Source organism: Lepidochelys kempii, chromosome 6 (assembly GCF_965140265.1).
Source record: "Lepidochelys kempii isolate rLepKem1 chromosome 6, rLepKem1.hap2, whole genome shotgun sequence".
Lineage (NCBI taxonomy): Eukaryota > Metazoa > Chordata > Testudines > Cheloniidae > Lepidochelys > Lepidochelys kempii.
In genome coordinates, this window is record NC_133261.1 from 91,913,119 (window position 1) to 91,940,038 (window position 26,920).

General features: G+C 47.8%; 1 protein-coding gene across 2 annotated transcripts in view; it reads left to right on the forward strand.

Moving 5' to 3' along the window:
- IFT43 (intraflagellar transport 43) overlaps positions 1 to 26,920 on the forward strand; it is a 58,873-nt gene that overhangs the window by 8,674 nt on the left and 23,279 nt on the right. The window contains exons 3-6 of one of the 2 annotated variants that reach the window (XM_073349248.1): positions 7,453 to 7,520; positions 12,881 to 12,991; positions 24,910 to 24,942; positions 25,542 to 25,588. In XM_073349248.1, coding sequence (XP_073205349.1) covers positions 7,453 to 7,520; positions 12,881 to 12,991; positions 24,910 to 24,942; positions 25,542 to 25,588 — 259 coding nt within the window. The remainder of the gene's footprint in view (positions 1 to 7,452; positions 7,521 to 12,880; positions 12,992 to 24,909; positions 24,943 to 25,541; positions 25,589 to 26,920) is intronic. The other variant, XM_073349249.1, reaches the window with a different exon arrangement.

Sequence of the window (26,920 nt, forward strand, 5' to 3'; positions counted from 1 at the left end):
CACAGACTTTTGCAGCTACAATACATCCCTCCCTTAGTCATTGCTCAGCCAAGCTGAAATACTTAGCTTTGTTAATCATCAGTTTGAAGTTGGCCCCTCCATCGCCCTGATGACTCATATAGCCCTTCTCTGAACTCCCTTTGGGCTGCACTGAGTGTTTATAATCTGGGCTCTTCCTGTATTAGCTATGTTCCCCACTGGGGGTTGAAGATTATTGAACCAGCAGCGTTTGTGCTCTTTCTGTGAATGTGCCAGCTCAAGTCCTGCCCTCCATCCGTCTGCCTGCTCCAGGATGTGTTCTGCATCCCCTGGCTCAGAGTTGAATGCCTGCCAGGTTCAACCAGTCATTGGGCTGCGCTTTCCAAGGCTGCCTAGGACACATAGCAAAGAGATGTGAGGTTGGTCAATGGAATAATAAAGGGTCTATCCCAGTATCTTGGCTTTGTGGTGAGGAAGAGAACATAGTTAATCTGGAGGGGCAAAGTGTGTTGGTTCCCACTCCTTTTCTTAGTCCTCCAAGACTCCTTGGTTCTGTTCCTGCTCTGCCACAGATTTGGTGTGTGACCTTGGACAAGTCCCTTCTCCAATCTGTGCCTTAATCCCCTTTTGTTAAGTGGGGATAATGTTGTGTGGAGATTGACTAATATTAGTCAAGCAGCTGGAAAAGTGCTGCTTATTATTTAAATTAAACTGGTCATTATCAGGAATGCAATCATGATTAATAATGTGAGCTATTGTTGGAAACAGATGAGGAGAATCTAAAGCAAAGTACTTTACATGTATAACTTAGTACGGGCCTGATCGTGCAGGTGAGAAGCCCCATTAAAATCAGTAGCATTACTAGTGTGACTAAGGCTTGCTCACCTGGGTGAGACTTTGCAGGATCAGAGAAAGCAGAAAGTGAAAGAGTGTTGTTTTCTTGCTCAGTTCTTGTTCAAGCACCTCGCTCTGTATTTGGGTTCCCAGCCCTGTTTACATGGTAAACTCTAATGTGATTCCATTAGCCACCTCCAAACTTTCTCAGAACCTAAATATTGACCCTGTGGCATTCCAGTCTGAGAGTTACAGAAGGCCGAATAAGATGCTTTTGAGCCCATTGTTGCATATGGCCAGCAGTGGGTTTATCCCAATGGGGGATTATTTATTTATTTTGAGGAAGCACCAGCTCTGTGCTAGGTGCTTTCCCAATACCCTCTGCTCTGAGAAGTTTAGAACTGAAGGAGTCCTGTCTTGCTCCCACAAGATACTTCAATCCTTCTTATTAGTTATTATTTGTATTGTGATAGTGCCTAGGAGCCCCAGACATGGACCAGGACCCCATTGTGATAGGTGCTGTACAAACAGAACAAAAAGACAGCCCCTACCCCACATATCTAACAATTTAATTAAGATCCCTTGCTCTGTAGGGTTCTGCTATCCCCCATGATGCTCGACTGTGGAGGAGCCCTCAGCTAAGGCTAACCCCTCTTGGTATGGGACATGCTACCAAAGCTTTGCATGGTTTGGTGTGGTGTTGGGGTGGGAGTTGATAGCTCTCACAGTGAGAGGCATCTCAACAGAGCCCGAGAGAAATAAGTGCCAGCTCTAAGGCTGTGTTTCTTGGCGGTGTTTTCAGTTGTGAATTCCCTCCCAGATTTGCTTGGCAAACATGTTTGTCCTGGACTGGGCTGAACTTACCTGCCATGTCCAGAAGATTCTGCTGGCTATCTGGATTCTGTTATTCTCTGCTATTAGGAGACGCATCATCCACCAGAGGGGAGCCAGTGTTTCGGAAGTCATGGGCTGTTACACCTGTATATTTTTGAAGTGGACTTGCTTCTCTTTCCATGTGGTTCTCTGTTGCCTGCAGACATACTGGACTCCCAGCCATGCCTGGGCCTGCTCAGCTGGAAGTTGGCCAGATTCTTCAGGAGGAATCTGAAAAATGCAACTAACTCATGTTCCCTAATTAGGCCAACTTCTCCAGTGTGAGCCCCAGCATCATATGACCTGGTGCTCCCCAAGGCCCTGTACTGCCTCTCTCCCACTCCCCCCGGAACCCCAAGTGGCCAGCCAGCAGGGCAGTTATTTTCAGCCCGCTGAGGTTCTCTATTGGCCTTTCAATGACATCTTCCTTCGTTCTCACCAAAATAGCTCTTCTAATCAGCCACGTTCCCCAGCCTTTTTTGTAGCATCCTCCCTGTTCAACTGGCCTAGCTGTTGAGTTGCTCAGCAGCTCCCTGGGTGGGGAGAAGGGACAGACACTGAGCATCCCATGGGAAATAGTTTTATTAAAAGATTTTTTTCCACACATTTATTTTATGCTTTGAATGCTTCCATCCTAAGCCCACTAAAAGAGCTGATGGAGGGGTATAGCTGGATGTGAACATTTGCTACCAGTACATAGCCCTAGGGAGGAGTAAGCTGATAAAGGGACCTTTCTGTATATAGCCAGGATGGGTGGGAGGGGCATTGCTGTGTAGCCTTGGGGTGAGGAGGGACGTTGTTCTGTAACCCCAGGGTTGGAAAAGATAAGCCCTTGAGGGGAGTGCATTGATGTATAGATGTGGGGGGAGAGGGAAGGATATAAGCCATAGGAGGGCAGGGCAGGGTGCCATATGCTTCAATATGTGTACTTTATTGAAAGGACAGAAACATGGTCCTGATTTATGTAGCTGGATATGACACTGTTTTATGGCATGAAATCCTGACAACTGTTGTACAGCATGGGCTGCTGTGGCTTATCCCCTTTGTGAGGTTGTATAGAACTTTTGGGGCCCTAAATTAGTTCCTTGCCATCTTGATGCACCTCTGGCCCAGTTTTCCTAGTAAAGGGAAGTAAGCAGCTACTAGGACAAAAGGGTCCTGGGGAAGGGAAGACCCAGTCCTCCAGGGATTTAGGATACCCCGGGAACTCCTGGGAGACTGATTTGCTAAAGGCAGCTTTACTTCTTTCTAACAAAGGCCTCCTAAAGAGAGGGAGGCCCCTAGGGGGTCTGGTAATGGGGACCACTCTCCATTATCCTAGGAAGCTAGGGGAGTTGGTTTGGGCAGACCAAGGAATCAGGCCTTCCCCATGTCTTATTCTGGGTGGTGGCTGTACAGACTGGTTTATTTGTGTGGCTTCCCAGAGGCACTGGGGCTCTTTGAGTCAGAATTCTTTTGTTTGGTGATAATTAAAACTAATTCATGAGCCCTCTCCAAGGAGGCAGCTTTTCTTAGCTGTAGAGGAGCCTCGGGTAACTTATTGTGGAGACTGAAACTGAAGCCTGGTCCTTCTTTCTCTCCACTCTGTGGTGGTTGTTAAATGAAAACAAGGCATCTACATACAATCCCCCCTGCCACCAGACCTCCACCCCCAAAGCTATTGCCTGTGGCAGGGAGTTGGGCCTTGTGCTTCTATCGGATGTTGGTTAGGAGGTATGAGATACATGGGATGGACCATCATGGCCTCTCAGGTTGGGATTGAGGTCCATGTGCCCTCTGACACACACTGTCGGTGTTGTTTGAGTTCATATTTCCTGCTGATGGCTCCCAAGAGGTGTTGTGATGATGAAGGAAAATGAATCCACATTTCACAATCTCTTCTGAGAATCTGTTTATGGAAAGGACACAGTGCATCCATAACCTGCCTCTGTAACACTAATAATCTTCTGAAAGGTTTGCCTGCTCAAGTTCCAAAGAGAGGCAGTTGAGGTGCTTCTAGCATCCACACAGCTCCTTTACCTCTGCAGCTGTAGAGGCCCAAGTTAATAGGAGTCTGGAAACCCCCCCAGTGGTGTAGGGAGCAGAGCAGAAGCCACCCTAGAATTACTGCTATCTGACAAGGAAGAGGAACTAACTGAGAATAGTAGGAAGGAGCTAGTGACCATTAGTTGTTTGAATTCAGCATAGTGAGGAATAGGGGTTCACAGCCCCTAGCAAGGTATGACTAATAGGATTCAGGTAATTATGGGGGGCAGTGAGCAACATGTAATACATTGTATTTAAACTCTACCCGTGAGGAAGGAGGTCTGGGGAATCCTTGAAAGGCACAATCACAAAGACACAGCAGACTGAATCCCTGTAGGGAAAAAAAAATTAAAGGACCAAGCCATGACCAATGTGCAAGGGACATTTTCTAGGGACTGAAGGTAAGAAAGCTTCTGGAACTGGGTATCTGACCAAGAATATATAATTTAGTTAAAACCTGGAAAGAGCTGAGGGCATCAAGAAAACCAAAGTAGGCTATGTCCGTACTAGAAACGCTATGGCAGCACAGCTGCAGCTGCGCCACTATAGCGTAGACGCTTTGTACAGCAATGAAAGGAGTTCTTCTGTCACTGTAGTAAATCCCCCTGTCCAAGAGGCAGTAGCTGGGTCAATGGAAAAAGTCTCCTGTTGACCTAACAGTGTCTACACCAGGACTTAGGTCAGCTTAATTATGTTGCACAGGGTGTGAAATTTTTTTGTAGACCTGGATGATGTATTTAAACTGACCTAATCTTTGTAGTGTAGATCAGCCCCTAATTAATGCAGCTAAAGAGAATAAAGTATTTTATAAACATGCAAAGAAATGGGAAGAGCTACACTAGAAAGTTGTCCACGAATAAACCAGGGTGACACCCATTGAGAACTGCTGGGTGCTCATCATTCTGAAAGTCCATTCACTTATTTAGGCACCTAACTAAGGGGCACAGAGGTCTTGACCATTTTTGGCCATTAAAAATCCTACAGCCCACTTCATAAAAATTGGGGTATCTAGGTTGGAATTTGGCCACTACACCAGAACTGTATCCCTAAATTCTATGTGAAGTTTCAACTGGACATTACATTCATTTTAGTTTTGTCTTGAATTCTTATTTAGGGCTACTTGGGGCAGCCACATCTACCTCAGAAGTGGCTGTATTTTGGTGATGTGTGACATGATGCTTGCATCTTAATTTGTAGAACACTGAAATTTTTGGATAAATGATGCTATATAATTAATTAATTATTGCAACAAGGGATGTGGTAGATTCACCCTTACTGGAAAATTTTTAATCAAGATTAGATTTTTTTTTTTCTAAAATATATGAATATTTCAATTAGGCATTAATTCATAGAAGTCCTATGGCCTGAGTTATACTGGAGGTCAGACTAGATAATCACAGTGGTCCCTGCTGGTCTTAAAACCTATGAATAAATGCAAATTACTATTTTTAAAAATGTATATGGTACACTAACCTAGTTATGATACTTTACAGGCAAAGAGACAAAGATAAAGCCAATGATCCTCAATTCATTCTTGGCCTGGCCATCATTGTGACTGAATATTCCTTGTAGGTAATCCTGAAAGAATTACTGGTCTTATTGCAACAGGAATACAAGGGCTGTGGGAATAGTGGAGGGTTAGTGTTCTGGACATTAAGAGCCACACGGTCTGTGTGTTCAGTGGAGAGAGGATGTAAAGTGGGTGAGGCAGTGGGGTTAAACCCCAGTTACACTGTGAAGTCATGTCTTGGTCATAGACCAGGGCATGTTTTCAGAGGTACCTTCTAATGTTGGGTGCCTGAGCTGAAGCAACCTTGAACCTGAATGTTGACCTTGATAGTTTGTGATTAAACCCTAAGTACTCTGGGAAATGCGATCTAGGGCAGAGGCTGGAGGTATTGGGTCCTCCCTCGGTTCTGTCCACTGGACTATTTGGCAGCATTCATGTAACTCATCAGACCCATGAGGTGTTTTTGAATGTGACTGTGCTGGGGCTGTATGTCTGGGGGACATGGGCTGTAGGCTGTCTGTGGGATTGTGTAGAGCTGTGGAGGGATCTGAGCGGGGTGGAGGGGGGTCAGGGTTGCATGTGTGGGGAGGGACAGTTGTGTGAGGAGATGTAGGGGTGGGGTGTGTGTAGGGTTTTTTGTATGTGCACGCACGCCCATATGTGGTGTGGTTTTTTCCCCTTTTTTTCTGGGCTCGGGAGCACACAAATAATCTAAATTCAAAATGCTCCTTTTTTGGCACTGCAGCCTCTTCTGTAGTTTGGCATCTTAAGAATCTGGGGGAATCATGTAAAGATCAGAAAACTCCATTCACTTGGGGCCCTGAAGGCTTTGCATTCTGTGACATGGTCATTCCAGTCGACTGAGCTCTGTCCCCTGCGGATGAACCCATATAAGGAGGCCATTTCCTGCATTTCACGTTCCCTGCCTGTCCCTGTGCCCTCCCGCGCTCCCTTTGCTAAAGAAAGCCAATATTTTGGGACTGCGGCTCCCAGCTCATTTCTGTTCCCTGTTTATTTTTGGAGAGTGCCTATTTTTGCTCCTCCTGAGGAGCTATGCAGGGTCATGCCCCCTCCTTACAGCAGGCAGCAGTTGCCCTTGGCAGGCTGTGTCCATTTCCCACACTCTCAAACAATACTTCTGTTTCTAGAAACAAACAGAGGAGACCCTCTGCCTCAGGGTTACCACCAGCCTTTCCTCATTGAGAAGCAAGAGACCCTTGGCCGGCCTTGTCTCAGAGTTATCCTCTTCCCCCACCCCTCACTCTGAGACCAGGAAATCTTCAGTATTCACTCATCTCTTCCCCTTTCTTAACTAAAGTTAACTACCCCTGCCTAAGGGTTGAAGCTCCCTTAGGGATACTGTGTCGCTCTCCACATTTGGTGCTGTAGTCTTACGACTCTTTCTAGCCCACCTGCTTTTTCTGGACAGCGTCCTTTGGTGCTATGAAAATCTGAAATTGTTTGCCCTGCCCCATCTCTCACACTACTGTGTGTCATGCAAACTGCTAAGGTCTCTGCCATATCAGGTACTTCAGTATCCTGGGAGAGGGGATTTGAGCCCAAAGCTGCAGGGGGCATGGGCTGGACACGCAGAACAGCAGTCTACTGGCTCCCCTTATGGTCTCAGAAATTCTTATCCCAATCCCTGAGCCATGTCCCCACCTGCCTATTGCCATGGCCACAAGGCACATCATAAGAAGGAGCAAGATAATAGGAATAATTATCTTCTAAAAGTCCAATTCAGTCTCCTAATGTGCCTGTGTCTTGTCCTGTCTGTCTGCCTGTCTTGAAGAGAGAGCTCCTTGGGCGTAGGGAGTGTGTTAATTTGTTGTGCACTTATGATATGAAACAAAAATGTGTGCAGTTTAACAATACTAAACTGCAGATGCACCTTCCTGGAGAGGGCAGTACCCACATGCTGGACTGCCACCATACCCAGCATGTTTTGGCTAGGCAGCATCTGAGCCTTGTGTATGTGAACCTGAGACTCAGCTCGGTCCCTGGATAGAGTGATGCATCCTGTTGTCTCAGACACTTTAAACCTGCCTTGCAACATTGCTGTTCCTTTGTTTTGTAAAACTTTGTTAAAAACAGCACCTTGGTATTGGACTCAAACTTCTTGCCAGGTAATTCTCTGCAGAGGTCAATATGAGTGAACTGAGTGTGAGGTGGTCTGGTTGGAACTGCATATAACATATCCTCTTTCTTGTGTGTCTCTCTTATTCTTAAAGGGCCCCCCACCTAAACCCCCACGCCGGCAAGGAGGCTGGGCAGATGATCCTGTAATGGCACCTTCCAAGTGAGTACCAGCTTCTTTCTTTCTCGGGATGGGATGGGGCACCAAATTGCCCCAAATTTCCTGGTGCCTATGCAGCTGCATGCTGTTCCAGTGGCCAGCCTGCTCCCACAGCTGGCTGAGTTGGCCAGGAAAGCTGCCCCTGCTCTGCCCCCACTCCACTCTTTCCCCTGAGCTACGTTTCCCCCCTGACCCCTAAAGACCTTGGGCGCCGCGCGAGCACACGCGCACACACACACCCCTTGCATAGGGGGCTGTGTAGGGCACCACAATGTCTAGGGACAGCCCTGGGCTTAGGCATAAATTGATTGAACATCACCTTTTAGTGCTTGCTGTCACAACCACTAGGGTGATCTTCCTGAACCTCATATGCTGCCTCTGTCTCTAATGCTATTGTGAGCCAGCCCTCCAGACCACCCAACCCAGAGTATCCATCCTGCTGGGGGCAGCTGACTGACTCTCCTTAAGTGCTACTCTGCTCAGGCCTCCAGATCTCTGTGAAACCAGTGACAGCATATCCCTTGCCAGCTGCAGTAATTGGGAAGGGGTGTGGAGGTGGGTTTAGGAGCATGTCCAGGAGAATACTCTTCCTGGCTGAGCTCTTTTCACCATTGGTGAATGGTGGAGTCCCACGGGCAGCCAGGGCACTCCACAGAAGGAATCAGGATTTTGTGTCCAGCCTTGGTGGAAAGCGAAAGGGATCAGTGTTTGTGTAAAAAGAAAAGGAGTACTTGTGGCACCTTAGAGACTAACCAATTTATTTGAGCATAAGCTTTTGTGAGCTACAGCTCACTTCATCGGATGCATACTGTGGAAAATACAGAAGATGTTGTGTTTGGTTGGGTGAATGTAATATCTAGGAAGAAGCCTTTATGGAGGGATCCCACATTGCTGGAGGTGGTCAGGGACAGAATTCAGGGAAGAGAGAAATCGGGGAAGGAGGTGGGACTCAGTACAGCTGGAGACTCCAGGATGGAAGATGTAGGGAATCTAGAGGAAAGGGGAGATCAGGACATGCCAAGAGACGGAGGACCTGGACTAAGGGCAGGTGGAGTTGAGAGGTGAAAACTTCAGGCTACTCACCAAAGGCTGTAAAGTTAACTGGGCTCTGCCTCACCTATTGATGGACCTAAAGAGTGGGAAGACGCCTCTTGTTTTAGGCTCAGGTAGGATGTGGGGGAGTTGCTTATATTTCTCAGCACACACCTAAGTGTATCTCCTGGCTTGGTCACCTAACTCTGGGGGCTCTCCAATTTGTGAAAGGACTACATATGCCTCTTTCAGAAGTATGCTGGGTTCACAGGGCCCTGAGGACAGGATGGAGCATTCAAGGATCCCCTTGGCAGGTCCTATATGGCAAAGGTCACTCAAGGCCTACCTGGACCAAATGAATTAGGTGGCCCTTCACCCAACAGTGAGCCTACCTGGAAAAAGTAAGTTTCTGGGGAAGTTACTTCTTGTTCTTTAGAAGAACATATTGAGGTGGATCTTCTGGATTCTGTAGTTTGGGGGAGAGCAGAAGAAAAGTGCACAGCCTGACCCCGCCAACTCAGAGGAGTGGGGTTCAGGACACACCTATATTATTATTTCTCTAGCATCCTGAAGTATGCTGGGCACTTCAGAGATTTGATATGGTAGGTTCTTGGCCAGGGAAGCTTCCAATCAAATTAGACACAAATCTGACAAAGGAGCAGGAGAGAAGATCAAGGGGAATGGTCCATCTCTGTGAGAGACCTGGTTCGCTTGGCATCTCAGGCACCTTCTGGCTTGAGTAACACTCCAAGACGCAGTGGAAGTGGCCACTTGATGCAAGCTGTTATTGATTGGCATTAAGGGCCACAGAAGAAATTTTTATGACCATGTCAGTTTTAGGGGAGTTATTCTGATTTTTAAAAAATTAAAGATGGGAAAGGAGGAGTCTGGATAATCCCTTGTTGTCATTTGTCTTTTCTTTGTGACTCCAGCTGCAGATTCTTCAAACACTGATTTCTCCATCCCTTCCTTCCAAGATGCCAGTGCTACTAGGGCTGTTTCTCTAGCATATCTCATACTAAATTTTGCTTGTGAAGTGTCTGAGTCATAGGCTGATGTCACACATGTTGCTGCAGCTGGGTTGTTTCTATTTTCCCAAGGCTTATCTATGCACTGCTTTTATACCAATTTGACTGACTATACTGGTTTGGAAGGCCGTCTAGTTAAATCAGTACAACACGGTTTTCCCCCACCTCCTCCCCCACTGTGTGTTTGCAGTTACACTGTTATCGATGTGCTTACGTTGGTATAGCTACTGCCAGTATTAGCACTGATACCAGTTTAACTGTGCCCATGCTAGGAGACTGCATCCTTTACATATATTGGTTTCTAAACTGGTGGAGTTAAATCAGTGCAAAACCAGCATGTAGACAAACCCTCAATGACTTTTACTTAGGAAGGGAAGGTTGGAGATGGGGCTGTAGTTAGATTTTTCTCTGTCATGTGCAGGTGTATTGCAGATCAGCTAGTATATGCATCTATTTATGTAATGGCCTTGTAGTTCTTATTCTGTCCCCTTATGCAGCCTCACCTCTTCGTTCCAGTTCTGACTACGTTGTCTGTTGCACGGGTAGCCTTGTTGATTTATCTGCCGTGGCACATAGACGACTTTCCTGCTCCATTACTAGTTTCCAGAGCCTGTCAGTGTGAGCAGGTCACTTGAAATTGTCCTTCCAATGTGTGTCACCTAGCAGTTGTCATGGTAGAATTTCATCTACCATTTTGTTTTCCATTGTTCCTAGTTTTGCTGGACCCTTCTGGAGCCCCTCACAACCCTCCCTGGTCTTGTCTCACCTGGATAACCTGGGTCATTAGCATATATCCCACTGTACTCTTGGCTCTATCTGCCAGATCATTTCTACCTCAATCTGTTGCAAGTTGGGGGTAGGTAGCCTCTGGTTCTCTCCATACTCTATTTTATTTTAAAAATACTTTGCATGAATAGGGCCTTTCATCACAAAGATTCCAAAAGCATCTACAGATCTGTCACTTAATTTCTAGAGGCCACCAAAGTGGCACATTTTACAAATAAGGTTACAAAGAATCAGGTATGAAAAGGTTAATTAGAACTCTCAGTAGCCCCATGAAATAGCTATTTTTATTAGTAGCTGCTCTTTTATAGATGTGGAAGCTGAGACAAAGAGGTTAAGTGGCAGAGCCGGGACTCTGCTATAACCATTATAACACTCCTCACTTCTATTTGGCATCATCTATTTTTCTTCCAATGGGGTGTCCCTGAAGTTGAACTTCCTCTATTATCTGAAGAGAAAGGGAAGACACAGTTTTTCTTAGTGTCAGCCCCAGTGCTGCTTATTCCAGCCCTAGCGCTCTGGTGATGGGGACTATATAAGTACCTAGCTAGATACTTGGGGCCTAATACTCTGCCATACAAATTAATAGTAATAACATAATCATTGTTTTGTTGTGAATCTGCTCTTCAACCAGCAGAGGGAACCCAAGCTCTGCTATGAGAGCTGTGCTGATGCCTTTGATGGCATCATTGCTGACACTCCTGAAAAACAGTAAATGGTTTATTGCCGTGTTGGCTCATGCGTCCTAAGAAGCAAAGAGGGGGAAAGTGTTTACCAATGGGAAAAGTCCAGGCTTCAGGCAAAGAGAATTTATTTTTGAGCATCCATAAGGATTTTATAAGTGGAAGTATTTAAAAAAAAACAACAAAACAACTTGCCAGGGTCCCTTTCAATCAAATAGCTGCTGTCCTCACCGAAGACATTTTCTTTAGCGTCTCTTCCATATCTATCTCTGCTAGTGTCTGATTCTGTCCTTGCTTTGCTATAAGGACATTTGCATGAAACCTGGGTCTGTTTCCCTTCATTCTCATCAGCCCTTGTGGTTTAGTTCCCACAATCCTCTCCTCAGCATCTAGTGTTGTGTTTGAACAAATACAGCCACTTCAAGGTGCCTTCGCAAGCAGCTTTCATCAGGAAGTCACCCACAATGTGTGCACACATGAATCTGTTGTGCCCTGGTGGACACGGAGGGTCCATGATGGTGGCATATTGGGAACAGGTGGCCTTAGGAATAACTGAAGCTGCTTCCTTTGGAAAAATGGTGGCATGTCCTGGAGAGTAGGTGTGGGAAGGGTATGCCCTGGAGCATGCTGAAATGTCCTGAGGCAGGATGGCAATATAATGCCCTGGAGAGTGCATGTGATAGCAGGGAAGCATTGGTGGACATCTGAGAGAGTAGGGGCAGGTGGGATGCACCCAAGAGCATTGCAGTGATGGTGGCATGACCTGGGTGGAGAAGTTGTTTGGGGCTCTGGAGGGTGGGGAGTGGCAGCACTGGGCCCCAGAGCTGGAGGAATGTGATTTATGGGATTAAGGACTTGAATGAATTGAGGGCTCTGGAGATAAGTAAAGTTAAAGCCGCCTGTTACAAGAAGATGGGACTTAAAATACGCTCTCTTGTCTGTGTGAAATGGCCCTTGAGAGAAGCTGGTTTATAGAACCTCTGGCCATCCCTTTCCAGCAAGTGGGAATAGTGAAGTGTCTGTGAAATTCTGCATCTGTGCATGGCAAGGCGGGAGGGTGTGTCATTTCTTCCACCCTCTATTCTCAACACAGTGTTGCTGAAATAAATCTAAGCATGTGCTTCCCTGTGGTGCTGCCATGTTAGGAGCTGAGTAAGGCTCCTGGTTGTGGGGAAGCCTGTAGCAGGGTTCTGTTGCCGTGTCTTACTGCCACCTGTAGCTGTTCGCAGCAGCGTGGCGAGAGCAGGCAGAGGAGAGCAAGGTGGCTGAGCAAGGGAGCGGAACTTGGAAGGAGAAGGAAGGAAAGGAAGTCTGATTAAGTTTTGTCTTGAAGTGTCTGTTTTTGGGTTTGTCCCTGCATTGATCTGCAAGGGAATGAGGCAAGTAATGGCCCCTTGGGGACCTTCAGGACTTTCCTCTCAATGTCAGCCGTCATTTTCAATCACTCTCTCCCTCCCAGCCATTAATTTTGGCCCAGGATCATGGGGACTTGTCCATCTATCACTCCTAATTGACACTAAATGATCTGTCAGTTTATTGATGAACGGCAGGAGTGGAATTGTCACAATATATTTTACTTTCTAACAACTCCTCCTGACAATTTTACCTTGTCCATCTCACTCTCCTCACATAAATCTCCATTGGCCTCGCGTTCTTTCTCTTGGGCTGTTCTGGTGCCAGCCGCCTCCATGCCATCGGCACGTGTCAAGGACATAAAGATGGTGATAGAGCTGTGGTGTGCAGGCCCAGGGTGTGTGTTAGGATTTTTTATTTTTTTTAAATAGGCTGTTATGTTCCGGGAATGCTAACTGGTTCCCGTCCTCTTGTCCCTCCATAGTGCTCTCCCTGCCTCTACCAACTGGTGGTTACGTTCAGCCCCAGTAAAAAGCCAAAAAACAATGGGCAGAAGAGTCACCATAAGAGACGCACAGCAGGGCAGTAGCAAGAGGTGAGAGAAATATTTCCCATTTTAATCCAGCACAGTTCTTGGTTACAGTGGGCTTGCCTGTGAAGGGGTGATAATTGGACTTTTGCCCTTTCCTGCTTCTTTGCGATAGGCATTGCTGGCCTGAAATGGGGTGCAGGGTATTTTTTTTTAAGTGGTGTTTTCTGTTTGTTCTTTGTGAGACAGGTAGGTCTTCTCTAACCTTTTTTTCGTGATGGACGCTCTGCTTGACTAGAGAACCAGTGGGATTATGGTATTGCCTGGTGGAGTTGAGAAGGGAGTATCTGCAAAAGATCGAGCATCCTAGTCTCCTCAATGGGGGCAAAGAAAGTGTGTGTGCGCGTGCTCTCTCTCGTTCTCTGTTCCTCCAAGGAGTTCTCCAGCAAAACTAGGGGACACAAAGACCAGACTTGATGTTCCCGATGTAACCTCCCTGCAGCCCGCTGCTTCCTACAGCTCTCATTGGCTGGGAAGGGCGAACTGCGGCCAATGGGAGCTGCGGACAGTCAATGTAAACAAAATGTCCTGCAGCATGCCAGCGGATTACCCTGATGGGCCACGTGCCGAAGGTTGCCAACCCCTGGCCTAGGGTGAGGCAGCAGCATATGTGCTCAGAGGCAGAAACACAGGTGCCTAGGGAACTTCTACTGCAAAACTGTACGTGCTGAGTGAGTTCAGGCGCCTACAGGTTAGGCAGCAGCTGAACGGGGCTTTTGTGGATCGCAAGGATGCCTAAAATAGGACTTAGGCACCTCAACCCCAGATTTAGGCACTTAAGTACCTTTGAGGATCTGGGCTTATGTCTTTTGAGCCAGACAATCTGTGCTAGGACAAACATGTTTTCAGTATTTTGATATGGATGCAGAGAGGCAGAACGCTGGCCAGTTTGATTAGAATTCTTCAAATGTAACCCTTCTCTGTTCTTCCTGTGATGAATCCACTCTCTCAAAATCAAATGTATTTATGAACATCACATCTTCCCCTTTTCTTTTTTTTAAAATTTTTTTAGCAAGAGGGCAGCTTGAAGCAGTTTTGGTTGGAGGTGATTCATAAAAAGGAAGTGGCTTAGATGTGCCAGGAAATATGTTAATATGCAGACTGAACCCTCCCTCCAAGTCTGCAAATGGTCCTGCCCATGCGTGCGCACACGCACCTGCCCTTGTACCTCTCCAGTGGTGAAAGTCAGGTGGAAAAATAAACTATCTGGCGGCCTTCTGCTCTCCCAATCTTTTTTTGTTCGTTTGGGAGGCATGCATTCTGGAACACTTCGTCTCTCTCTCAGGGCTATGAGGACTGCAGCGCCACCTGCGGAGAGACTTGGTGCAGTCTGATCTGTCTGTTTCTGCAAGATATCTGGTCCTCCCCAATAACAGTGTTATTTCTGAAAGTAGCTCCTCTCTGAGAGAAAGGTGCCACATGTTCATGGAGATGTATCTGATATGGTGCCATTGTAATGTTACTGTTCTCCAGGGGGGGAACTGAGCAAAGAAAAATCTAGTGTGGTTATTAGGGCAAGTCCCACAAGGAAAAGAGTAGCAGCCTCTTTAAAATTATGCTGGACAGAACCCTGGAGAATAGATGTAGGGACCAGTCCTGCCCTGGCCAGGCGTCGAGGACCAGAGCTTTTCTGTCGGCTCTGTGTTGCTTGTGAGGGAGATCAGCATCTTATCTAACGTCCCTTTATGGTGGGATGCATGTCTCCTAGGTCTCTCCTTGCTTTCATCCCCCCATTGCAGCTAGATGTGCTCACTGGGAGCTTGGCTAGCATGATGCACAGCCTGAGATGACACTGCTAGGAGCTCTGCAAGTTGCACATCTGCCTCATACAGATACTTGCTTTAGCTACATTCTCAGCCCAAGACTGGGCGTGGATGCAGCTACTCATAGGGTATGTCTACACTACAAAATTAGATCGAATTTATAGAAGTCGTTTTTTTAGAAATCGGTTTTATATATTCGAGTGTGTGTGTCCCCACAGAAAATGCTCTAAGTGCATTAACTCAGCGGAGTGCTTCCACAGTACTGAGGCAAGCATCGACTTTGGGTAGCTATCCCACAGTTCCTGCAGTCTCCGCTGCCCATTGGAATTCTGGGTTGAGATCCCAATGCCTGATGGGGCTAAAACATTGTCGCAGGTGGTTCTGGGTACATATTGTCAGGCCCCCGTTCCCTCCCTCCCTCCGTGAAAGCAAGGGCAGACAATCGTTTCGCGCCTTTTTTCCTGAGTTACCTGTGCAGACGCCATACCACGGCAAGCATGGAGCCCGCTCAGGTAACCGTCACCGTATATCTCCTGGGTGCTGGCAGACGTGGTACTGCATTGCTACATAGCAGCATCAACCCATTGCCTTGTGGCAGCAGACGGTACGGTATGACTGGTAGCCGTCATCGTCATGTCCGAGGTGGTCCTGGCCATGTCGACCAGGAGCGCCTGGGCAGACATGTGCGCAGGGACTAAATTTGGAGTGACTTGACCAGGTCATTCTCTTTGGTCCTGCAGTCAGTCCTATTGAACCATCTTATGGTGAGCAGGCAGGTGATACGGATTGCTAGCAGTCCTACTGTACCATCTTCTGCCAGGCAGGCAAGAGATGAGGATGGCTAGCAGTCCTACTGCACCGTCTTCTGCCGAGCAGCCATGAGATGTGGATGGCTTGCAGTCCTTCTACACCGTCTGCTGCCAGCCAAAGATGTAAAAGATAGATGGAGTGGATCAAAACAAGAAATAGACCAGATTTGTTTTGTACTCATTTGCTTTCCCCCATCCCCCGTCTAGGGGACTCATTCCTCTAGGTCACACTGCAGTCACTCAGAGAGAGGGTGCAGCGAGGTAAATCTAGCCATGTATCTATCAGAGGCCAGACCAACCTGCTTGTTCCAATAAGAACAATTACTTAGGTGCACCATTTCTTATTGGAACCCTCCATGAAGACCTGCCTGAAATACTCATTGATGTAAAGCCACCCCCTTTGTTGATTTTAATTCCCTGTAAGCCAACCCTGTAAGCCATGTCATCAGTTGCCCCTCCCTCCGTCAGAGCAATGGCAGACAATTGTTCTGTGCCTTTTTTCTGTGCGGATGCCATACCAAGGCAAGCATGGAGACTGCTCAGCTCACTTTGGCAAATAGGAGCACATTAAACATCACACGCATTATCCAGCAGTATACGCAGCACCAGAACCTGGCAGAGCGATACCGGGCGAGGAGGCAACGTCAGCGTGGTCACATGAGTGATCAGGACATGGACACAGATTTCTCTGAAAGCATGGGCCCTGCCAATGCATGCATCATGGTGCTAATGGGGCAGGTTCATGCTGTGGAACGCCGATTCTGGGCTCGGGAAACGAGCACAGACTGGTGGGACCCCATAGTGTTGCAGGTCTGGGACGATTCCCAGTGGCTGTGAAACTTTCACATGCGTAAGGGCACTTTCATGGAACTTTGTGACTTGCTTTCCCCTGCCCTGAAGCGCATGAATACCAAGATGAGAGCAGCCCTCACAGTTGAGAAGCGAGTGGCAATAGCCCTGTGGAAACTTGCAACACCAGACAGCTACCGGTCAGTTGGGAATCAATTTGGAGTGGGCAAATCTACTGTGGGGGCTGCTGTGGTGCAAGTAGCCCACGCAATCAAAGATCTGCTGATATCAAGGGTAGTGACCCTGGGAAATGTGCAGGTCATAGTGGATGGCTTTGCTGCAATGGGATTCCCTAACTGTGGTGGGGCCATAGACGGAACCCATATCCCTATCTTGGCACCGGAGCACCAAGCCTGGTGCATAAACCGCAAGGGGTACTTTACAATAGTGCTGCAAGCTCTGGTGGATCACAAGGGAAGTTTCACCAACATCAACGTGGGATGGCCGGGAAAGGTACATGACGCTCGCATCTTCAGGAACTCTGGTCTGTTTCAAAAGCTGCAGGAAGGGACTTTATTCCCAGACCAGAAAATAACTGTTAGGGATGTTGAAATGCCTATAGTTATCCTTGGGGACTCAGCCTACCCCTTATTGCCATGGCTCATGAAGCTGTACACAGGCAGCCTGGACAGTAGTCAGGAGCTGTTCAACTACAGGCTGAGCAAGTGCAGAATGGTGGTAGAATGTGCATTTGGACGTTTAAAGGCACGCTGGTGTAGTTTACTGACTCGCTTAGACCTCAGCGAAACCAATATTCCCACTGTTATTACTGCTTGCTGTGTGCTCCACAATATCTGTGAGAGTAAGGGGGAGACGTTTATGGCAGGGTGGGAGGTTGAGGCAAATTGCCTGGCTGCTGGTTACGCGCAGCCAGACACCAGGGCAGTTAGAAGAGCACAGGAGGGCGCGGTGCGCATCAGAGAAGCTTTGAAAACCAGTTTCATGACTGGCCAGGCTACGGTGTGAAAGTTCTGTTTGTTTCTCCTTGATGAAACCCCCTGCCCCTTGGTTCACTCTACTTCCCTGTAAGCTAACTAACCTCCCCTCCTCCCTTCGATCACCGCTTGCAGAGGCAATAAAGTCATTTTTGCTTCACATTCATGCATTCTTTATTCATTCATCACACAAATAGGGGGATGACTACCAAGGTAGCCCAGGAGGGGTGGTGGAGGAGGGAAGGAAAATGCCACACAGCACTTCAAAAGTTTACAACTTTAAAATTTATTGAATGCCAGCCTTCTGTTTTTTGGGCAATCCTCTGTGGTGGAGTGGCTGGTTGGCCGGAGGCACCCCCACCACGTTCTTGAGCGTCTGGGTGTGGAGGCTATGGAACTTGGGGAGGAGGGCGGTTGGTTACACAGGGGCTGTAGTGGCAGTCTGTGCTCCAGCTACCTTTGCTGCAGCTCAGCCATACACTGGAGCATACTGGTTTGATCCTCCAGCAGCCTCAGCATTGAATCCTGCCTCCTCTCATCACGCTGCCGCCACATTTGAGCTTCAGTCCTCTCTTCAGCCCACCAGTTACTCTCTTCAGCCCGCCACCTCTCCTCCTGGTCATTTTGTGCTTTCCTGCACTCTGACATTATTTGCCTCAACACATTCGTCTGTGCTCTGTCAGTGTGGGAGGACAGCATGAGCTCAGAGAACATATCATCACGAGTGTGTTTTTTTTTTCTTTCTAATCTTCACTAGCCTGGGGGAAGGAGAAGATCCTGTGATCATTGAAACACATGCAGCTGGTGGAGGAAAAAAAAAAGGGACAGCGGTATTTAAAAAGACACATTTTATAAAACAGTGGCTACACTCTTTCAGGGTAAATCTTGCTGTTAACATTACATACATAGCACATGTGCTTTCGTTACAAGGTAGCATTTTGCCTCCCCCCACCACGTGGCTACCCCCTCAACCCTTCCCCCCTCCCCGTGGCTAACAGCGGGGAACATTTCTGTTTAGCCACAGGCAAACAGCCCAGCAGGAACGGGCACCTCTGAGTGTCCCCCGAAGAAAAGCACCCTATTTCAACCAGGTGACCATGAATGATATCTCACTCTCCTGAGGATAACCCAGAGAGATAAAGAACGGATGTTGTTTGAACGCCAGCAAACATACACTGCAATGCTTTGTTGTACAATGATTCCCAAGTACGTGTTACTGGCTTGGAGTGGTAAAGTGTCCTACTATGGAGGACGCAATAAGGCTGCCCTCCCCAGAAACCTTTTGCAAAAGCTTTGGGAGTGCATCCAGGAGAGCCGCGAATGCCAGGGAAATTAATCCTTTCACATGCATGCTTTTAAACCATGTATAGTATTTTAAAAGGTACACTCACCGGAGGTCCCTTCTCCGCCTGCCCGGTCCAGGAGGCAGCCTTGGGTGGGTTTGGGGAGTACTGGCTCCAGATCCAGGGTGAGAAACAGTTCCTGGCTGTCGGGAAAACCGGTTTCTCCGCTTGCTTGCTGTGAGCTATCTACAACCTCATCATCATCATCTTCTTCGTCCCTAAAACCTGCTTCCGTGTTGCCTCCATCTCCATTGAAGGAGTCAAACAACATGGCTGGGGTAGTGGTGGCTGAACCCCCTAAAATGGCATGCAGCTCATCATAGAAGCGGCATGTTTGGGGCTCTGACCCGGAGTGGCCGTTCGCCCCTCTGGTTTTCTGGTAGGCTTGCCTCAGCTCCTTAAGTTTCACGTGGCACTGCTTCGGGTCCCTGTTATGGCCTCTGTCCTTCATGCCCTAGGAGATTTTGACAAAGGTTTTGGCATTTGAAAACTGGAACGGAGTTCTGATAGCACGGATTCCTCTCCCCATACAGCGATCAGATCCTGTACCTTCTGTTCAGTCCATGCTGGAGCTCTTTTGCGATTCTGGGACTCCATCATGGTCACCTCTGCTGATGAGCTCTGCATGGTCACCTGCAGCTTGCCACGCTGGCCAAACAGGAAATGAGATTCAAAAGTTCACGGGCCTTTTCCTGTCTACCTGGCCAGTGCATCTGAGTTGAGAGTGCTGTCCAGAGCGGTCACAATGGAGCACTCTGGGATAGCTCCCGGAGGCCAATACCATCGAATTGTGTCCACAGTACCCCAAATTCGAGCCGGGAACGTCGATTTAAGCGCTAATCCACTTGTCAGGGGTGGAGTAAGGAAATCGATTTTAAGAGCCCTTTAAGTCGAAATAAAGGGCTTCATCGTGTGGATGGGTGCAGGTTTACATCGATTTAACGCTGCTAAATTCGACCTAAAGTCCTAGCGTAGACCAGGGCATAGTGGCATGTGGGGCTTCTAGATCTATCATCACCCTAAGACATGTCACAGGCTTTTTGTAAGCAAACAATGAGAGTAAGCAAGAGCACAAACAGGAGCCTCAAGGTAAGAGAGATGCGTATCCTCTCCAGACAGGTTATGCTGTGTTTGATTTTGCATATGCTCTCTGTCACTCTGTCTCCATCCACCCTTCAGTAAGCACCAGTGTACTTCTTCTTCTGTTGTTCCATGAGCCCTCTGCCTAGAGTTTCACCTTGAGCCTGACAGGGAATGTTATTGCAGATGTGGCCAGCAGGGGGCAAACTTTACACGGGAATAGGCACACCTTCCAGTGCAGCTTGAGTCTTGCCAGTGGCGTAGAGCCTGCCAGCATTTTGACAGGGCTGGCTCACTTGTTCAGATCTCCTTGGAGTGCTATAGACTATAGAGCATATGTGCAGGTAGCAGCTGAGTGCAGCATAAAGATGTGACATGAGTGGGGAGCAGTCTGGGGAGGGTTGTTTGCCGGGTCCCCAGTGGAGGAAGGGTTGGTCACCAGATATCTTGTTGCATAGGTGCTGTGATTTCCCTGCCCAGAAAGTGCTGTCCTATGGGGATGAGCGGAAGGGTCTGTGCTCTCAGTGCAGGAGGGGAGAAGGCAGAATTGATTTTTTCCAACAAAAGTGCCTCTGAGCATCAGCCTTTCAGTGTAACTTCTGCTCTTACCCGCCTTCACAGCTATGTGCTTGAGACCCACAGAGGTTATAGCATAGGGGCAGTTTTGCCCCAGAGTGGAATGTTGATGTCTCTTCATCCCTGCTGCTAGCCGTTAGTGCTGGTTTCATGTTTAAGTGATGGGAGGACAGATCTATTGGACATTGAGGCAGCTGGGGCTCTGACACTGCACACAGCCCAAGCCTTGCAAAATAACCCAGGCAAACAAATCTGCCCAGGCCCAAGCTCTGCCTGCCCACTCTTTCCTGTAAAGCTAGTGGAAACTTCCAACAAACCATATTTTACTTGCCCATCAACTATGTACCCTGTCCACCTGCCCCCAATCATCCCCAGCAGCCCTTGCCATCAATTTCAGATGCGTTCTTTTCTGAACAATGCCTTAGTATACCTGACGGGTCACCGTAATCGCTTCCTTTATTCTTACCTGGCTACCCCACCCTCCTGCCTCCCCATACTAGGGTTGCAATGTGTTCCTATGGTCCCTGTGTGCTGAGAGGTTGCAGGCTGACCTCTGGTGCTCAGCTGTAACTCAGGGACATGCTGTTCTGTGGCACAGAAGTGTAACGAGGGCCCTCCATGAGCTGTGGACATTAAAAGATTTCAAGGACATTTTCCCCCCATTCATCCCAGTTATGTCCCCTGCTAAAATAGGTTAACGGTGTCTAATTAACCACTGAACATTGTCATGCTGCATAAAGATAGCATCCTTGCTGTTCTCTGAGCCCTGCTACTTTATCTCCATTTATATCTCCATGGTATTCCATTAAATGAGAGAGAAATAGTTTAACAGAGATGATGTCTACATTAGAACTGCCTTTCACCCTTCAGCACATAACTTGTAAGAGGCTCCACAGCAACTTGGACACATTTCCGTGGGGGTTGAGAGTCACCCCCTCACCCAATGCCTTGGGGACAGAGGGGTTCTTGCCAGTGGTATAGAATGGCTTGGGACGAGATATTTACTGAATAGGAGCAGATTTCTCTCCCTTTCCACAGCAGGTGGATGGGACGGGGTAGATGGGATGCAGGAGTGTGTAACAAGGGGATCTTGGAACTGTAATGCAGCCCTGCCTCTACTTTCTCTTCCATCAACTCCCCTGAAACTAAGGATAGGGATAGACAGCAGTTCCGAGCTGGAGAGAATATTCCAGGGATATTGAGTGAATGTGGGAGTAGTAGCAGCTCTTACTGTGAAGGAGTTTGAGCTGAGCTGGCCAAATGACTAGGTCAGCCCATGCCCTGGTGTCCCTGGGAAGGAATTTGTTTGATCAGGAAAAGTTAGAGGGGGAGAGGATGAAGATGCGGGTGCCCAGGTGCCACAGCATTGAGCAATGTCTAAATTTACCTAGCTGGATAACTAGAAATAGCTGGCTGAGCAGGAGGTCTCTTTCATGGCAGCTGGTGATTTGTGGTGTTTTGATACTCCTGAATGACACCTAGTTCTGTCTAAATGTTGCCTCACTTGCATTGTTCTGAGTGTCTTTATCTGAATGGGTGAATCGATGGTTACCAGTTCTGTATGTGTTTAATGCCCTCCTTGTGCCATGCTTGTTGCTGGAGTGAGGGGAGCTGGTAAGTGCAGATTTCTCAGTGCAGGAAGCTGCTGGGAATGTAAGATTTAAATGCATTGGAAACTTCCCCAAACATGGTTGGCATGCTTAAACCCAAAGCTTGTCACTTCTCTGCCTTAGCTCATCCATGGAAGGCTGTATTCTTGTGGTTGATAAGGAGGATGTTGTGCACCCAGAGCATTAGCATCACCCAGAAGGATGAAATGCTTGTCCCAGCTTGATGCAACTGGCATTGAGGCAGAGCCTGTTTTCAGGAGGGGGCACTCCACAGCACCAAAAACAGAAAGATCAAATGCAAATTGCATATGTGGCTTCCAATGGCAGCTGGAGAGGTAAAAGACAAACAAGGATAGTTTCCCTGTGTTTGCTAAGTCTCTAATGTCATCCTCTGACAAGGACCCTTGACCTGGCAACATGCTTCCCCTACTGCTCCACCAGAGCCTGTGATTTTTGACCTCTCTTGCCACAGTGGAAGGCTTGTCTTTTCTCTCAGGCTTTTCCTGAGGTGGCAAATGTGGGTTATGTATTTGGGTAGGTCCAGTTTTGTTGTTGCTTTTATTATTATTTATGTGTATCACATTAGCACCCAGAGGACCCATTGTGTGGGCACTGTACAAACATCCCCTGTCCCATAGACTGTCAATGCTTTGGGGCAGAGGCTGATTTTGTGTTGCCTGTTTATATAGTGCCTAGCCTGATGGGGCCGTAATTTCTGAATGCAGTCACCAGGGGCTATCACAGTACAAAGAATAAATAATAATGGTGCCTCGTCTCTTTCTTCTGTCAGTGTAGCAAGAGACGGTTGTGATGGGCACATTTTATAGAACTTCAAAAATGCCCTTAGATCCATTCCGAGCTCCTTCTCCCTTCTTCTATGCGAGGAGGTGGTCTAATCTTGTGCATTTTCACCCACTTAGTTTTCTTGTAGCCCTAAACCCTTGTTTGGAAACCACACTGTTATCCTGGATATATTTTTTGTTTAAACTGGCACCTGATGCTTTCTGTATTTAGCCCTATAAGTCCCTCTCTACAAACTGTTTGTGTGCTTCTCCTGGCAGCTGCAAGGTGGAAGGGTTTGTGGTGATTCAGTGATGTGATAAGAGGTTAAATGAGTTAGGTATGTGCTGAGTGGCTTAGGGGACAGAATAGCTGTGTAGAAGGATCTGAAGAGTGTAAACCCCAAGGCCATGAAATGGCTGTAACCAGGAGTAATGGGATGAAGCTAAGGAAAGTTTAGAATGAATATCCACAAAATTTTCCTGCTGTCTGAGGCTGTGGTATTGTCTCCCACAAGCAAGAGATAGAAAAGACTCTTGCTTGGGATGTTTAATCCTCCAGTGGGCAAAGCCCTGGAAGATAGCCTGGAGGGAGCAGTCCTGCCTAGCCAGAGGAGATGGATAAAAATGGGACATAATTCACCTCTACCTTCTCAGATTCTTCCCTTTGAATTCAGATCCTCTAGTCTGAGCTGCTGATGGGCCCTCTGGGCTGATTCCTTGCTCTTTTTGTCTTAGCAGGGGGATGGTTGTATGTATTGGTGCACTGTCCATCTCCATCCCTCTCCCTGTAGGCAGTCACCTGCTCACCAAGAGGGCTGTCCTCTAAATGCTACAATGCCATTGCATTGAATGGCTGCCCTTCAGGCTTGCTGCACAGAAGGGACTTGGTAAAGTTCAAGTCTTACTTAAGTTGCTGCAACTCTGGTCACATCAATGGAATTGCACCTACTTGCTTTGGGCCCAAAGTCTCCAATTCAGCGGCAGTTCTCGCTAATGTTTCTCCAAGTGAAAGCTCCAGCAATGGCAGTGGGGCAGCCCCTCTTCCTCTCTGTCTCTCTGACAGTAACCTTCTCTTGGCTTCCTCTTCTCAGAGATGGGAAGTCTGTGTCCCCTGCTCCTGGCCCTCACAGGGGCAGGTTAGGTACTCAGGGCTAGAGGAGGCTCAGGACCTGTTAGAATGGAGAGCTGGGTGGATGAAGGGAGAAGCCTTTCCCATCTCACTGACCTACTTCGATGGGGAAAGTGCGAGGGAATGGAAGTGACCATTGCTTCGTGGTGCTTCTTGGAAGGGGGTGTGTGGGAGAGGAAAGCTCCGTGTATTCCTTGTCACAGTGCCCTGAGCGCAGGAAGAGGGGAGAATATTTATTCCCAGCGCACAGAGTTAAAACTTCATTCTGCAAAATGGCCAAAGCAATCAGCGAGTGATGGAGTATCTGCTAAAAAGAAACCTGGCATTTAATTAACTTCTCAAAGTGCTGGTTCAGCAACCTCCATGTTTTACATTTTGAATATTGAACAAGCATCCCTAATCGGAACTGAATTACTTCTGGGCTTGCTGGGGTGGAGAGCAAGAGAGCTGCCATTTGCCTGCGCCTCCCTGCCCCCCCCCCCCGTTATTATTATGAACTCCTGTTAACTCAGCCGGATCAGCCCTGATTTGCTGCAGCGACAGCATTTCTGACCGGAACTTGCCAGGGCCTGGGTGGGGCCCCTGGCCTAGAAAGGCAACTAAACAATATTTGTCTATGGCGGAGGACAGGAGGAACCTATTGGTCTCTCAGGGATGGAACTAGCATGCTGGAACTAGCATGACTTATTTTTCTCCAGTCCCTCGTGTACTGGCCTTTGCCCTTGAGTAGGGGAAGCTTTGCCTGCAGCTCATGGGCAGTGGGAACAAAAGAACTGAGGAGAAACTCAAAGAACAGTGAGTGTTCTTGCTAGTGTTTTGCCAAGCTGCCTCTCTGGACCAAATTAGCTCTAGTTTAACTGTGTGTGCAGTTGGCCAGCACCCATCTGCATGCACTTTTCAAAGGTGGGGCCTGTTGTATTGTGCATGAAGTGACTTGTGTCACCAGGGATGTGTGGAGGCTGCTTTGCAGAATAAGAACAATGTGTTGAAAGATGTGTGTCTGTCTCACCCTATAGCCCTTTTTCAGCATGGACCTCTTGTCTTACAGATCAGGACGGAAAACTGCAGAAGAAGTAGAAGAGTAAGTTTTCCTTGTTGCTAATGAAAGACTTGATTCTCTTCTGTTATGGGACCCTAATTCCCTGTGGGAGTGTTGTATAGTATGGGCATGTGAATACGGGCACTGGATTTTGGATCTTGCCATACTCAGGGTCAGGGATTTGAAGCCTTGCCTGAAGGCACGTGATGTGCCCATTGTCCTGAGGGAGGGGACTGGTAATCCAACTCCTTGTTTCCCTAGAGCCAGCACATGTAGTTGCTCTGTCTACAAAAAAGACAAGAATTTGGGTGGGGAAAAAAAGATCTCTTTTCCCAGCTGCCCTGGCCCCTGAAACCTCAGGTCCTGCTGTCCACAGAATCCAAGGATTACACTTTGTGTTCTGAAGAGTTCTTCCAGGTGGATGCAGAATGAAGCCTTGTGAGAGCCAAGCAGTGGAAGGTTTGGGAGAGGAGCTGAACTAGACAATGTGTATGCTCTTCCCAAGTGTTCTGCAGCATGGGAAAACTGGGGAACTCCTGCCTTAGATTCTGGTGGGGACTGCAGCCCCCAGGCGGAGAGAGGGGACATGAGAATAAACACTTCTGTCTTTGAAATTATTTTCATATTGTGCTTTGTTGTAGTCATCGCCTCCGGCAGCAGAGCCTGGAGGGATCAGACGATGGAGGAGGTAATCTTCCTAACTGCTAGAAAAAAAATGTCCTGTGCTCTCTAGGGTTCTCCAGAAGCATGGGCAGAATTATCCTGGAAGAAGCAACAGGAGAGTGTATCACATTTGAGAGAGATGCTGGGGTAAAGGTCTCCTTGACTGCAGAGCTGGAGAAGGTGTGATGGAGATCAGTAGAGAGAGTACTCTAGGGAAAGAGGACCAGGGAGGTTACCCATGGACTTAGCTTTGGTCTTGTGTAATGTAGAAATGATCAAATACTTTTGGTAAGATGGAGAGATCCTAGAACGAATTTGTGTCTGTCTACATAGGGAGGGAGGCTGGAAAGCCAGTAGATGGTCAGGAAAAGGCGAAAGAATCACAAGTGGTTCCCCCATTTCAAATGGTGATAAACTCCACTGCCAAATCCTTCCTGGGTCTCCTATTTACACACACCCTCTTGTGCCCATTCAGGACTAGCACTTCTGACACCCTCCTGTGTGCCCCATACCTTGCTCGCCTCATCTGTCAAGTCTCCTACCTCTCTCCATGACCATATTAATGAAGACTTCATGGAATTCTTTTACAAAAATCTCATCACCCTTATATGGGAGTGTGTGTATATGTGGGCTGAGCACATGCACCAATGAATTACACCTTTCCAGCAGTGTACTGGCTGCTGTGAGGTACCCCAGATTTTTGGGCAGGCTCTAGCTCTGCTGGGCCTTGTAGTTACTGTAGCCTGTTCCTCCAGCACTGGGCAATTGTGTTATCAGCCAAGATAAATAGCTGTGAAAATCCACAAGGTAGAGTCCTTGACAGACATTAACCCGATATACCAAGAGGCCTGGCAGCACAGACACTCACCCACGGTTCCTAGGAGCTATATCAAACTTCCAGTGGCAGAACTTTTTTACACTGTTTAATTAACCTGTAAAACTGAGGGCCACAAAATATCACTGAGTCAGAGTTTAGCAGGATTCACTAAGGGATCAGTGTCATGGCCCTCATCACCAGACTAGCACCTCCTCCTGGTTGTGCTAGGAATTAGCTTGAGGCAGACGCTCACATCTGCGATCTGTACACCAGCTCTCTGTCTCTGCTCCCACCTACAGTTCCTCACTCAACTCCCAGAACCACAGCGTCTTCTTCTCGACTCAGCCCTCTGGCTAGGTTGTCATCTGTGTTTTGCCCCTTCTGCGGGGGGTGGGGGGTATCATCCAACAGTCCTGCCCCTTCCCCAGTGGCAAGCGGGGGAACCCGGGCCCTCCCGCTACTCCAGGCCCCAACCCAGGGACCCTGTAAATAGCAGCCTTCTACTGCTCCTCTGTAACCTCTGTCATGGCTGCTCTGTAT